Raw genomic sequence first — 14,355 nt, 5'->3', positions numbered from 1 at the left:
AGAGAGAGAGAACAGAGTGGGGAGGGGCTGAGAGAGAAGCAGGCTTCCCGCTGAGCACGGAGCCTGGATGTGGGGTCCCATCCCAAGACTCTGGGATCGTGACCGGAGCTGAAGGCAGAAGCTTAACCAACTGAGCCAGCCAGGCACCCTTGTCCCTGGCTTTTTTGAGTACTATTTTACAACCAATATTAACAGGAATGATTTTATTGAGGACACTTTTTTCTAGAGCCTATTCAGGTACAGCTGTCATCATGGAGGCAGCATGATAAGGACAGAAGCAAAGGCTGACAATAGCCAAACTATGAAAAGAACTTAGATGCCCATCATCAGATGAATGGATAAAGATGTGAACACACACACACACACACACACACACACACACACACACACTGGAATACTATGCAGCCATCAAAAGAAACGAAATCTTGCCATTTGCAACGACGTGGATGGAACTAGAGGATATTATGCTGAGTGAAATAAATCAGAGAAAGATAATGATCATATGATCTCTCTGATATGAGGAACTGGAGAGGCAGGGCTGGGGGTCGGGGGGTTAGGGAGGGAAAAAATGAAACAAGAAGGGACTGGGAAGGGAGACAAACCATAAGAGACTCAATCTCAGGAAACAAACTGAGGGTTGCTGGGGGGTCGGAGGGTCGGGAGAGGGCGCCTGGATTATGGACACTGGGGAGAGTATGTGCTATGGTGAGTGCTGTGAAGTGTGTAAGCCTGATGATTCACTGACCTCTAACCCTGGGGCAAATAATACATTATATGTTAATAAAAAAAAAAAAAAAAAAGCAGAGGCTGACAAGACGGCCGCCACGCGTTACACTGACGGCACTGATCTTTCTAGATCAAAGCAGATTTTGCCAGTCTGTAGATGTATATGCAACATCCACAGCAAAGTAACCAATATTCATTCCAAAATTTTACCATCTGTGGAAGACGTTAGTCCCAGAAGAGACAAGTAGTAATTAGAGAAGTTTTTCTTACAACCGAGAACCAGGAAGTGGCTTCTTCAGCCTTTAAAACAAAACAAAAAACCTGCCTGAAAATATTCATGCTTTACCAACTGTACTATTTAAAAAGCTCCATTATTTACCACCTCCTCCTGAAAACACAACACAGCTCACTTGTTTGCTTTTCAGTACGAGAGAGGAGGAGCGGGAGGCCACTGACTCACGGCATCACATACACGCAGGGGGCCACCAGCTGGCCTGTGGGGAGGGCCCAGCTGCTCCCTGCACCTGGAGCTCCACACTGGTCTTGAAGAGTGTCTCCAACATCCACCAGCGGCTGAATTCTTCTTCCACATTTAAGAATTTAGCACAAAGACCAAAACCTGACGTAGAAAGTAAGAAATCAGCGAGCTCTGGAGCAATGGTGTTTTTATAGAAGTCGTATTTGAAGGATCCTAGAATTAACTGTATCTTCACCTAGCTCAGAAGACAGTCTTTCAAAATAAATGTACTACCAGAAAGTTTCTAACCTTAAATTTATGTTAAAATTGGATGCTACATTCATGCGCTTAAGAGAAAGTGTGATGTCCTAGAAAATGCGGGACGTAGTGTGTCAGTGAAAAAGCACTTGTGAAGATTTTCTACTTCCTAAAGAGTAATGAGAAAACTGGCAAAAATTCTCAAAGGCAACCCTTTTCAGAAGTGTGGGAACTGGGGCGCCTGGGTGGCTCAGTTGGTTACAGGGCTGCCTTTGGCTCGGGTCGTGACCCCAGGGTCCTGGGATCAAGCCCCATATTGGGCTCCCTGCTTGGCGGGGAACCTACTTCCCCCTCTCCCCTCTGCCTGCTGCTCCCCCTGCTTGTACTCTCTCTCTCTCTGTGAAATAAATAAAATCTTAAAAAAGAAAAGAAGAAGAAGTGTGGGAACTAACCAAAGGCCTGGAGCAAGCTGAGGTGAGTTGACTCAAGTAATATGGCCGGACCTCAGTAAGAACAGCATACTTGGACGTTCCCAACTGTTCTGTTCCATCCCATCTCCAGCTCCACCAATTGCCTGGAAATCCCCCAGCCTGGCAGTCACCGGAGGAAGCCCAACAGGAGTGGGAGCTCCTCCCAAGCTTGTAATGGTTGTTCCCTAGAAAACATCATGGGCAAGGCCATCTTCATCTTACTAGACTCAGCTCTCTCTCAGGCTGAGGGGCCTTTTCCCGAAGGAGCGTTTGTCTAGATGATTACAGGCAATTGTGCAATTTTGTGGCTACCCAAGATGGTGAACAGTTGGGGCTAATCCAAAGGCTTAAAAGGAAAAGCTGGGAAATGAGACGTTCACAGGGCCTTTGAAACCTGACATCCAGAAGGCCACGCACATCCTAGGGCTACACATCCTCATGAAGAACCTAAGAAGGACCCAAGCTTTCACCTGTGGCTGCCCGAGGAGCTCTGTGTGAGCAGGCGGCACTCACTAGGAATGGCAAAACCTGCGTTATGAAACAGATTCTATAATTAATAACCAACCAGTCAGTCAGTCGTCCTACCCTTTTCTAACCCTCTCAATTTCCTGACTGGATGAACATGTATATATGGGAACCTGCATGACTGAGGATGAAAGTATGTGTGTTTGTGAGAGAACGTACGTGTGGTTGTTCATGGACGGGTTTTAAATTCTAGAATGCTCAGAAACTGTATGCAAAATGCCGGCATACGTATCTATTTTTTCATAAAGACTCTAATGTTTTTATCATATAAAGGGGTCAACTAACACAAAAAACAGTTATGAGAGTCTAGATAAGATTAACTGGGAGGTCTTTTATAACAGCAAATTCTAAGGGAACAAGATTTGAAAACCATACACACATACAAACAGGTTTGCTGTCAGTGAGTAGAGGCTTTTCAATATTTCTATGTGTGTCTTTTTATTTTATGGAGGAAGGATGAGAGAAGCAAGTATAGTAGCCAGAAAAAAAAATAATAAAAAGCCAAAAACATACACAAAAGTTAATCACATAAGAACTGGCAAATATATTCAAATAATTGCATGCCCATAGGAAATATAAAATAAATTACCACACACTGAATTTTTTGTCTATTGATTTAACATATTATTTCTGTTCTAACCCCATATCTTATTTATGAAAAATTAAGACCAACTTTAAGAAGCTTCAATATTCACTTTTATTATTTGTAAAAAAAATTAAGGTATCAGAATGCATATGGTATATACTGTGATCTTGGTTTTGCACATTTATTCACGTGTTTTACATTATTTCAACTTTAATAAACATACCATATGTGTATCTTTACAATACCTGATAAAGATTTAGCTGTCTGGCACTTATACATGTATTATTAGTTCATTCTGATGCTCTGCATGTCAAGAGGATGTTAAAAATGATTGACCTGAAATAACGCCAAGATGAAGATTTAGATTTAGTGAAGCAGTTACGCTCCAGCAACTGCCACACATTTATTTGTGCCGGTTTTATTTTTTACCCTTAATTGAGTGTAAACTTTTGCCAAAAAAAAAAAAGAGAAAAAAAAAAAAAGAAAAAAAAAGATAAAAGAAAAAAAAAGTAAAATCTGGAAATGGAAGTTGTGTTACTTTTTAGTCCAATAAATAATTTTAGCTACGCTTAATGTAGCTTTTTAAGGCCTTCATACAATTGAAAAAATTAAAGTAGAGCATGTTAAAACCCTGTTCATTTATAAAATAAAAAATAGAATTTTACAGGTTTGCAGTTAAAAGTCACTGTTCAAAACTGATCATGCATGTAATAGCTGCAACCCAACCGGAAGTCCTTGGTGCCGGCAGTCAGGGCAAGGCCGCTGCCAGCGATGGGAGGCATTAAAAAAACACCATGATGTCAGCGGTCTAGACTTACATGTATTAAGCCACACGCCAGCAAATTCTCTGATAAATACACATCATTTTAATAATCAGTATTTGAGAGCAGATCAAAACATGCATTAGACTAAAAATGCCACAAATTTGTTTTTATATCCATTCACTATAAAACTTTCTTTTTTAAAATTTAAAGTCTTGGTTCCTATTTTAGAATACACAATAATCAGGAGGATACATGATGGGGAGCCAGTTTTCAGTAAAAGACGCACAATGGGTCCATCCAAGTAACTTCATCAGCTATAACGAAACACAAAAATGTATTATTAAAGAACAGATTTTTTAAGCTCAATATTCAGGGTAAATTCTGCATTTAAGAATAATAAAGTGGTAGCATGCAAAACTGTCCTTCCATCCAACCCACCCACCAACCACACTTCCTACTACCTGATCTTCCTTACCGTCAACTAACCCACCCACTTTCCTACCAACCAACCTCTACATGCGATTATGACCATTCCGGCCAACCTTCCTTCTCTCCTGTCTTTCTACCAACCTTTCTGTTTTCCTTTCTTTCTTCCTTCTGCCTAACTTGCTCCCTTTCTTCCTATCAAACCAGTTGCCTTTCTTTCTCTTTTTCTTTCTTTTTCTTTCTGTTGTTCTGACTGTAAGCCAAACACTTCTAGACATTGGGAAAACAGCATTGAACAAACTCACTTCCCACTTGCAGGACAGTTGTGTTCTATTCAGGGGAACCAAAGAATAAATAAGCTAATCAATGAACAGATGAACAAATGAGTATGCAATCAAGCTGTATACATCAAGTATACAATAAGAATAAAACCTGAGGAGACACCAGAGCCATTAGGAAATGAGATGGTCAAGAACGGGCTCTCCGGAGAGGTGATATTTATGGGGTAATTTGGAAAAGAAGAAACCTTCTATGAAAATTGGGGACGAGCTCTCCATACAGCTGGACTAGTTAGGTTCCCGGCAGAAAAGGGCAGGAAGGGGCACGGTGGCTGTTTCAGCCGAGCAGAGGCGGCACGTGTGAGGGAAGCAGAGTCAGTCTGGGAAGTGTGACAAGGGATGCAGCTGGGTAGAAACGCAGGAGCCAGATCCTGTGGGGCCTTATGGGCCAAGGAAGGAGTCTGGATTTTAATCCAGACTTAATGTGATGGGGCTTCACCAGGAGGTGTCTTCAAGCCCTCTTTTCCAGCGGTGGTGTGAAGAACAGACAGGACAGGAACAGAGTGGAGGGGACACAAATTACAAAACCCCCTGATAAGAACATCTGGGGCAATCACTGGTTTTACCAATGTAAGAGCTCACAGATCACAGTCGACATGATGAGAATCACACTATACACATTAACAATTAGTTCCAGAAAGAGTTCTCTTAACCTATTCAAAGATCTGAAGATGCTAATTTAAAATGTCTTACAATCTGAACGGACCGGTGCAGGTACACAGGAAAGGTCTAAGAGGGAAGATAACCTAGAGTTTACTCTAATTGGAAAATATTTCCCCAGGAATTTACTGTTTACTTTTACATCCAAAGAATAACCTTAAATACAGAGACCAGACCTTGGCCACATGTGGCATGACCGAGCTGCACACCCAAGGTCATATGCCCTTTAGGCACAAACTGTGCGCGTCCAGAGACAAGATGAGGCTACGATGATTTCTGTGGCTTCATTAAATTTTTATACTTGACAATTAACTTGTACAGAGAGACCAGAATTTCTTATCTAGTGTTTCTAACATCAACCGCAGAATTTCTCTGCATGTAATAAGGGATGGCGTAAAAATCACAAAATGGCCTATCATTTCAAATGAAGAATAAAATCAAATATAAACTCTAAAAGTTCAAACATTTTAGAATTGAGCCAACATGTATTTGAAAGGAATGATTTCTGTCTCCTTCAGAAAGAAAACTCAGTCTTCTGACTGTAATTCTAAAACTTCCTAATGTACTTTTTGCCTATGTCGAAAACATTTGAGGCTAAGTTGAGGCTCTCTGGACATGAATTTTAAAAATTTAATAATAAGAAAAGTTTAAAAAATGTAAGGAGCTTACTGGTTGTCTCTCATGCTTTTATTTTATAATTCGCATTACATGAATGAGAATAGGAGTCAGTCATCGTAAAGTCAGTATCGCTAAGTCACTACAATAAGGCTTTTAGCTATCTGACCACTATGTGATACCGAGGTGACATGTAACAGTGAAAATTTAATACCACTTACTTGAATACAATTTTTCCAGTTTTCTTTTGTTGGTTTTTCTTCCACAAGTTTAGTTGCAAATTTAAGGCTTCTCCCATACAATTTATGTACTAATGCATGCTTGTATGCAAATGTTAAAACCTATAATGTAAAACAAGATAAGGCTTATCTATGAAATATTTACATTTTATGGTTTATAGCTTTAATAATGAAAAAATTAAGGCCTTAATAGAAGTGCAGCTTTTAAAATAAACATTTTACTTCAAGCAAATTTTAAAGATGTCTTGAAAGAACAAAAGCTGAATATTGCATCAATCAGCCTATCTGTGGGGGGAATTAAAGTGTGATAAATCACTAGCTCTTGGATTCTATACCAAACACCTCTTTATGCAAAGGAGAGCTAACATAAGTGATCATAAAAATGTAAATAAGGATAGAAGTACAAAACTATAAAGAGTCATTATAAATTACCAAAACTGCAAAGGGGGATAAAGTAAAAAAAAAAAAAAAAATTAAAATTAAAAAATTATATCGTATAAGCGGACTCTGACCCTAACTCCCTTTCTTCAGCATGAGCATGACTACACTGCGGTGGGAAAACCTCAAGCATACAGGAAACCTTTTCTCGCTTCTCAGAGGTCTTTACTACAAATTATCGTAGTTCATCTAGAAAACAAGCATCTGTCTGTAAGACAAAACTAATCGCTTATGCTGGGTTAGGAGAATTCGATTTTCTTTATCTTCAGAAGAAAGGAAGATTGACAAAAACTTGTACTTACATAATCCCTACTGTAAGAATTATAGTAGAGAGCTAAAAGAGATTTGACATTTTTATATAACCCAAATCCAAAAAGTTCGTCAATGTTCCCTTTTCTAAACTGGGTCTGAAAACTGATGAGCTACAAATCCAAATGATAATTATTTAAAAGTCAAAGAGCTCTGAGAAAAATAACATCTAAAGTAACCAGAATGCCCCCTCTCCCCCAACAAATCAGTACATAAACAGATATGGGAAGGCATAAACGCAATTTCTGGATGTTCTTAATTCTAGCTTCATACATAACCGGCTTAACCAAAAGGCCACTACACACATTCTCAAACTGTTTTCCAAATTAGTTTGGCTAAAGAGCCACTGTGCAGACAGAGAAAATGAGAGTAAAATGGTTCTAAAACAGGTAAGACAAAGGAGATCTCACTAAACACAATGTCTTCTTCAGAGCCCAGCTTAGCCACACTCCATATATTTTCTTCCTCTTCTGGCCAGGGAGCTGGGAAACAGTAAAGAGCAGGCAATGGGGCACAAAGGAGGTTTGTGAAGTAACCCCCAAGAACTGTGCCAGCGCAAGAAGCACAAAGATTACCTTATTGTCAAAAAGATCAGTCCATTTTGTAGTTTCCCAAAAAGTTTCCATCACAGAATCCAGAGTATTTTCTCTTTCCTCCTCTCTTCCTTCGGTATCGCTTGAAACAGCCCCATCTTGGTCTTGGGCATGAAGAAGGTGGTCGGCGAGGGCGCATCCTTTTCTACAAAGAGCATCCACGAGGGTAGACTTCTGTTTGTCCATGTCACTGTGCGCCAAATCAAAAAGCAACGGCCAGATCGGTAAAATTCCTTAAGAAGTAGACTTGTCTGAAACTAACAAACTCATGCATTCTTTGCTTCAGATTTACAATGCAGAAATAGTATCGTACATCAAATAAGATTCCTTATTTGTAACAAACACCAAATGAGCCACTACCTCACACATACAGATTAAATGCGTTAGGACAGCCGTATGTGGAACAGAGTGCCATAAAGCAAAAGAAGGGAAAGTGTGTTCAGCTCTCAATTCCGCCAGCTAAGTACCTCTTCCTCAGAACAGCATCTTTTAGAAAGTACTTAGATTTCTCATAAAGAGCAATCATCACACATTTATGCACCGATGTAGACAAGTTCTTTCAGCAGTGAATGTAACTTTCACTTACAAACGGAGCAAACACCGTAAGATGCTTCCTCCGTGCGAGAAACTGCTCTAGCACTTTTACATATTAACTCATTTACCGTCAAGACAGTTCTGAGTAAGATACTATTAATCATCGCCATTTGCAAAGGAGGAAGTTGAGGCACACAGAGATTTGTCCGAGGTCCAACGGTCAGGAAGCAGCAGATCCAGGTAGAGTCTGCTTCTAGAATCCCTGCTCTTAATCGCTACGGAAAAACCGCCTTGCAGCAGGGCAGGAATCTGTGTTCTGATGTATCCCAAGTGCCCAGACAATGCCTGGCACGGGACAGAAACTCAGTACATCACTGCTGAATGAAACGCAGTCACAACCTGCACTCCAGGGGACAGTGTTACCCGTTAGGACACTTGCTTATCTGAGGCATTTTGTCCAACTCATGTCCCACACGTGCGGAGACAATGTGGATTACAAGTGCAGAGAAGGTGCCACGGGCACTCGGACACGGGCGAACGGACTAACAGTACGAATGACTCTGAAGGACTCGGGACTGGAAAATGCACATATGAAATCTGCTGGCTACAAAACCAACAATTTGTGCAAAAGATAATGAAAATGAGAAAACAACAACTTCTTACAACCCAACAAAACTACCCACCTTAGTACGTTTGCAACGTAGATAAATTTAGGCCAAAAAAGAGGCATGAGGTTTTCAGCAAAGAGTTTCAAAGCTTGAAAGACCCAATTTCATTCTCTTTGGGGGGAAACGTGTCAGGGAACTGCTTGGTTACTTTGGACTCAGGAACAAAAGAATTTCTGAGTTGAAGGACATGTGCACAGCTTCTCATTTACTGAGCACTCTCCCACCCCACCCCACCCCACCTTTTAGACGCCAGCCACCTTCTGAAATGTCTTATCAGTACTTCACTTACACATTACAGCATCAACCCTAGGAGCTGGACACAATTATTGTCCCCATTCTGTGAGGAAGACGGCGGGGCCTTGGAACAGAAGTGGCTTGGCAAGGCAGGCGCGATCAGTCACGGCAGCTGACTGGTCCGAGCTGCCCAGAGAAGGGCCGGCCGGACGCAGAACTTAGAGGGCGACATAAGCGTGCTGTTCGTGCCAGTCCTCGATCCAACTACCTGCCAAACCCCAGAACCCAGTTCTCGGATCCAATAACCTACATTCCACATATCTGGAATATTCCTTCCCTACCCTCATCTAACTCAGAACGGATCAGCTCAGATCAAATATTTTACCAATCCACGAGGCTCTCCCCAGTCAAATGAAATCAGCTCTTCCTACAGGCTTTCACAATTTAAAATATTTATCGTAACTCTTCATCACAACCCAGCCAGCACCTTCACCTTCCGCATCAGAGCACGCGCTTCCCAAGAGCAGACCGTGTCCTGTTCCATTTTTTTCATCCTCTCAGTGATGCTTTACCTACAGTGTTTGCTCAGTAAACATCCGAATCAAATCTAGTTAGAGGTACTGATCAAAGTGGTAATAGCTGTATTTTAGGAAGAGCCTCAATCAGATATTTTAAGGCCTAAATAAACTGCAGTTCAGTTTAACGGAAACTCGATACTAGATCACGTACAAAAGCTGCTATCACATTTGAGAGTACAAAGCGGCCGTCAGAACTTCTGATGCACGAGCGACTAGAGGAAAAGCAGCTTTGCACGGAAGCGAGAAACAGACGCTCCACGGCTGTTCCTGGTCAGCGGACGCTGCCTCCAGCGAACGCCAGGCCCCCGAGACCACCTCGCCCCAGCACAGCAGCTCCAGGCCTGCACGGGGCCTTCTGCCCAGCACAGACAGCCGAGCCCACGCCGGCTGGGCCAAAGGCAGGCCCGCGGCGAACACCGTCACTGTAAGTGCGGCCCAAACCGCTCCAGTGCGGCCCAAACCGAAGTAGCTTCTCTCGGCATTCTCACGTGTTCCACAGCCCCTTTCTAGCTTTATCCCAGCGTCTCTGACCATCTCTGCAGCCATAATCTTTAAAGCCAGGACCCTATGTTACTGTTATTTTTCGACAGCCACTGGAGTCAGGGTTTGGGAGAACTGTGAGGGTAAAGGGGACTAGTAAGATTGACAACACAGCTCGTCGTGGTCTGCGGCTCACTTTAACCCGGAATTAAGAACCTCCTCTGAGGCTAGAAGACTTAGGAAAGACCAGCCAGAATACCAGCAGGGCTAGACGGACCTTCACATTTACCGACATTTCTAATGTTACTTCCTAGACAGGTGAGTCTGAAGAGAGGATACTAATTTCACAAACTAAGAAATAACAGAGCTAGAAGGGATGCGGCAGCTACTAGCAGAGGCCGCCGTGAGGTCAAGGCAGCCTCAGAAGGGCCACGGTTTCCGGCATGAGTTTCTCACGGGCGATTAAGCCCGGACTCCTCCTCCTGCAACGGGATTAACACGGAATGGAATTCAGGAAGGAAGAGCGGTGTAGACTGGTCCAGAGAGAAACCAGGGGCCCCCCGGGGACAGGAGATGGGATGAAAAGGACTGTGGGTTGAGGCGTAGACCTTGAAGACCGGGAGAAAGGGGCTTGTCAGCGGAGGGCAGCCATGGAGAGGAAGACTCAGGCTGAGACAGAGGTTGGCCTCGGAGAGGGGTCTCTGCCCCCTCTGACACGAAGGACAGCACGACGACGGGCAAGGCGGAGCGGATGCCCTATCTGTCTATGAGAAAGAAATGAGGCAGGGGAATCCTCTCAAGATGGGCTGGAATGCAAGGGGCTGCTTACAAGAAAGGAAAGCCCCAGCTCGGACAGACCCGGCCTGAATCCGGCTCTCCTGTTTGCTCTTCAGCAGCCAGCGGGTAAAAATGCCCCCCTACTTGGCACGTTATATAGAAGGTTCAGTTTAAATGAGATAATATACTCAAAATATCCCAAATAATTCCTTGCACGTAACTGGCGTGTCAGAAGTGGACAACAACAAAACAGCCACGTTTGAATGATTCCCTCAGAGGGTGGGGGAGGGTGCAGGTCATGCCAACAAGCCAATCTGAGTAATTTCATTCTGCTTGAAAACTACTACTTGCAGATTCCCAAGAGCTGCGGTGCTAGTACGAGCAACACGACACCCAGAGCGTCAGCGGCTCAGAATCAAGGACTCCACAGAGCAGCACCTGACTGAGGCCGAGGGAATGGCTGTAGCAGCTCCAAGAGGACGTGATGTTTCTACCCTCGAAGGTGAAGGCCTCTGAGTGAAAATAAACCAGGGGCAGGAGGGAAAGCTGCTCTCGGGAGCGCTCCCGCGATACGGTCCTGAGAATTCAAGGAAGGCGGAGGCTCCGGTGGCTGAGGGACTGTCACACTACATGCGGAGCCACAGGCTTGCCCACCTGCGCCCAGCGACACCGCTCTGCTCCACATCTGCGCTGGGTTTCTTAAAGCTCAACCACAACCCCCTTCCCCTCACCCCCGCAATACCGTGACACCGGTTCCTAACTCAAGTTGCTAGGTGACGGTTTCAACCTGACTTTATTTCTATTTGTGTTGCCGGACATTACAAACTAAATCTGGGCTTTTCATGCTATTGGCCAATGAACAGTTTAGAAATTAATCTTTTTTGCCTTCTCCGTACGTCTAGCTCCCACAAATCCCCAAGGGGTGGGACTGTTTGATCACAGCTACTCAAGTCTCTCCACACAATGGACCTGGCGGCCGAGAAAGCAAGCTTCTTCTCTTCTGCTTCATCTCAAACAACTAAGAAAACTATCATGAAATATCTAAGGGTGGAACATCCAAATACTGATAACTCCCGGGACAGAACAAGCCGGAATAGAAGAATATTCTCATTAATTTAAAAAAGTAACTAAGAATGAGATGCAAGAAAGATTATTTACTGGTTAGGTACTTTTTTATAGTAGCTGCATCGGGCCTGGGGTCAGTCTTCATGGCCATATAAACCGCTAGGGCCGTTTGGTCTATATGAGAAATAACAGCGTCTGCAGCTTCAACAATTTCATTAAGCCTTTTCATCCGCTCCTAGGGAGGAAAAAAAGAAGAAATAAGAAATGGATGTTTCGGGGCGCCTGGGTGACTGTCGTTAAGCGTCTGCCTTTGGCTCAAGTTGTGATCCCGGGGTCCTAGGATTGAGCCCCGCATTGGGCTCCCTGCTCAGCTGGAAGCCTGCTTCTCCCTCTCCCACTCCCCCTGCTTGTGTTCCCTCTCTCGCTGTGTCTCTCTCTGTCAAATATATAAATACAATCTTTAAAAAAAAAAAGAAAGAAAAGAAATGGATGTATCAATGAGTACACCAAAGTACCTTCATTTCTGTCATCCCAACCATGACAGTCACAACCCAGCAGAGGGGACAGGGCAGTCTGCTTGCAGCCCAGGGCGCTCTGTGCTGCCCCTACTGTGACGGCCACAACATCAGCATCACCAGAAAACCTGAGCTCTGATGGGAAAATAGCCAAGACACATTCCCCATTGATACTAGATGGTGAGGGTAGGCCAGATAAAGGTTCCCAGAAATGCAGTGTTTTCTACCAAGGCAACTCCTTTTCTGGGCATCTTAGAAACCCGGCTGGCTAGATTACTCCAGTCACACGCCACATGAAAACAGGAGGGAAAAAAGCACCTGCAGATGAACATTCTCCCTAGTTTATTATTAAAACCACAAAGATGGGAGCAGACAAGAATAGACCCAGCGGAGTCTGACTACGGTCACCGCGGTGCTTGCAGTGCTCCCCTCGTGAGTCTTGGAGGTTTCCTTTCAGTCTTCAAGTTCACTCTGAAACCCTGACCACTTCTAATTGTTTATGGCTTGCGCTTCCTTACTGGCCAACTTTACTAATGAGAGCTGTTAAGACAGTTTGGAATGATGGCCAATTCTTGAAAATTAGCATCAGTAACACAGTTAATGCAAAGTAGGAGTTGTTCCTCTGCGGCAGGTACACCTGCTGCAGGCCAGGACCCCTGCCCTGAGGTGAATGTCAGAAAAGCAACCCTGGGTATATCTTCCCTGCTACTCCTCCCACTGACCAAAAATAGGAGCGGGAATTCTAAGCTGAACTCATGGTAATAGCTAAGTTCTATATTTACCTTAATGAGAATAGTTAACAGAACATTCAGTTTGACAGAATGTTTGCGTTTGGCAAGGACACAAGACAAATATAAGGTCGCACTTTTATTCAATGTATAAACTTTATCTAATGTTACAAACAAAATGGAATACTCAAATATTAAGAATGAACACGTCCCACCTTTTCAGCGTCCAACTGATGAAGTCTTGCAACATACAGAGGAAGATAATTAGGATACGTTTCTTTCAATTCATTATAAATGTCACTAGAATCCAGCCTATGTATGTAAGAAAGAGAGAAATGTTATATTTCATTTCTGTTAGAAAGAAAACAATTTCCGTCTTCCCTATTATTTAACATTGCTTTGAAGTTCCAGTCCATAACATAAAGCATCAGTCGAAATACAAGTCTCTTTACTGACAAGGATTATCATTATTTGCAGGTAATATAAATATGCTTAACCTAGGAAAAAAAAAAAATCAAACTGGAAGCATCAAGTTTTCTAATATGCCAGGTATAAATGTATAAAGAGGAAAAAACAATCAAATAGCAAGAAAGATGAAAAGCTCTAGAAATGTCTATAATGTATAAGAAAAATGTATACTTTTCTGAAAAATCTGAAGTTTCAGATGAAGGAAGAGACATTCCATGTTCCTGAATGGGGAAGCTGATTAAGCTGACGACATGGGTGAGGGGAGCAGTAGGCTCTTCCAGGCTCTTCCAGGCCTCCCTTGCCTGCCCTGAAACCACCACTTCCTGGGCTAGGGTGACAGGGGCCCTAGTGATCTCAGCAGTGCCATACCCAAGGCAGGCCCTCTGCTCTCCTCAACCCCAAACCTCCGCGCATCACTCCAGAGGTCTCAGCGTGAGGCTCCCACATACACGGCAGCTCCTCCCCGGAAGAGAGTCCTCTGTCCAGGAACGGAGGGGCGCCCCGTGTTCCGGCCGCAAGCGGCCTGGTCCCTGAGCTGCAGTGGGGAAGCAGGGAGCGGCCTGGGCTCAAGTACCACAGACTCCCACTTTTCTCCCTGAACTACAGATGTTCCTGAACAGATGTTTCTTCATCTTTTGCTGTATGCCCTTACATCAACTCCAGAGGTTTTAAAAGGCTGATTAAAAAAAAAAAAAATTTTTTTTTCACTAGTTTCCAGAGAAGTGGGCCCCTGGGACTCCTCACGCTGCCGTGCTAGAAGTCAACCTCTGCCATTTCGCCTTTGAAGGATTTACACTGTATTTTCAGCTGTTTACGACACCCTACCATCGATCAGAGACTGACTTACAGACTCTGGATTCTGGTGGAGATACAGCCTAGTTTTAAGTGAAAAGGTCAGCCTGAA

General features: G+C 43.5%; 1 protein-coding gene across 6 annotated transcripts in view; it reads right to left on the bottom strand.

Annotated features, from left to right (window-relative positions):
- Positions 1-3,114: 3,114 nt before the first annotated feature.
- TPP2 (tripeptidyl peptidase 2) overlaps positions 3,115-14,355 on the bottom strand; it is a 70,143-nt gene continuing 58,902 nt past the window's right edge. For 2 of the 6 annotated variants that reach the window (XM_047720342.1, XM_047720343.1), the window contains 6 exons: positions 13,199-13,295; positions 11,845-11,975; positions 7,387-7,594; positions 7,222-7,293; positions 6,047-6,166; positions 3,115-4,100 (listed from right to left, as the gene is read on the bottom strand). In XM_047720342.1, the coding sequence (XP_047576298.1) occupies positions 4,011-4,100; positions 6,047-6,166; positions 7,222-7,293; positions 7,387-7,594; positions 11,845-11,975; positions 13,199-13,295 (718 nt within the window). In that variant the 3' untranslated portion in view covers positions 3,115-4,010. Of the gene's footprint in view, positions 4,101-6,046; positions 6,167-7,221; positions 7,294-7,386; positions 7,595-11,833; positions 11,976-13,198; positions 13,296-14,355 lie in introns of those variants that run through there. The other 4 variants (XM_047720344.1, XM_047720345.1, XR_007125698.1 and 1 more) reach the window with 3 other exon arrangements.

The sequence above is a fragment of the Lutra lutra genome, chromosome 3 (genome assembly GCF_902655055.1).
Source record: "Lutra lutra chromosome 3, mLutLut1.2, whole genome shotgun sequence".
Taxonomy (NCBI): Eukaryota; Metazoa; Chordata; class Mammalia; order Carnivora; family Mustelidae; genus Lutra; species Lutra lutra.
The sequence above is the reverse complement of the archived record's forward strand: the minus strand, read 5'-3'. Positions and strand labels throughout refer to the sequence as shown.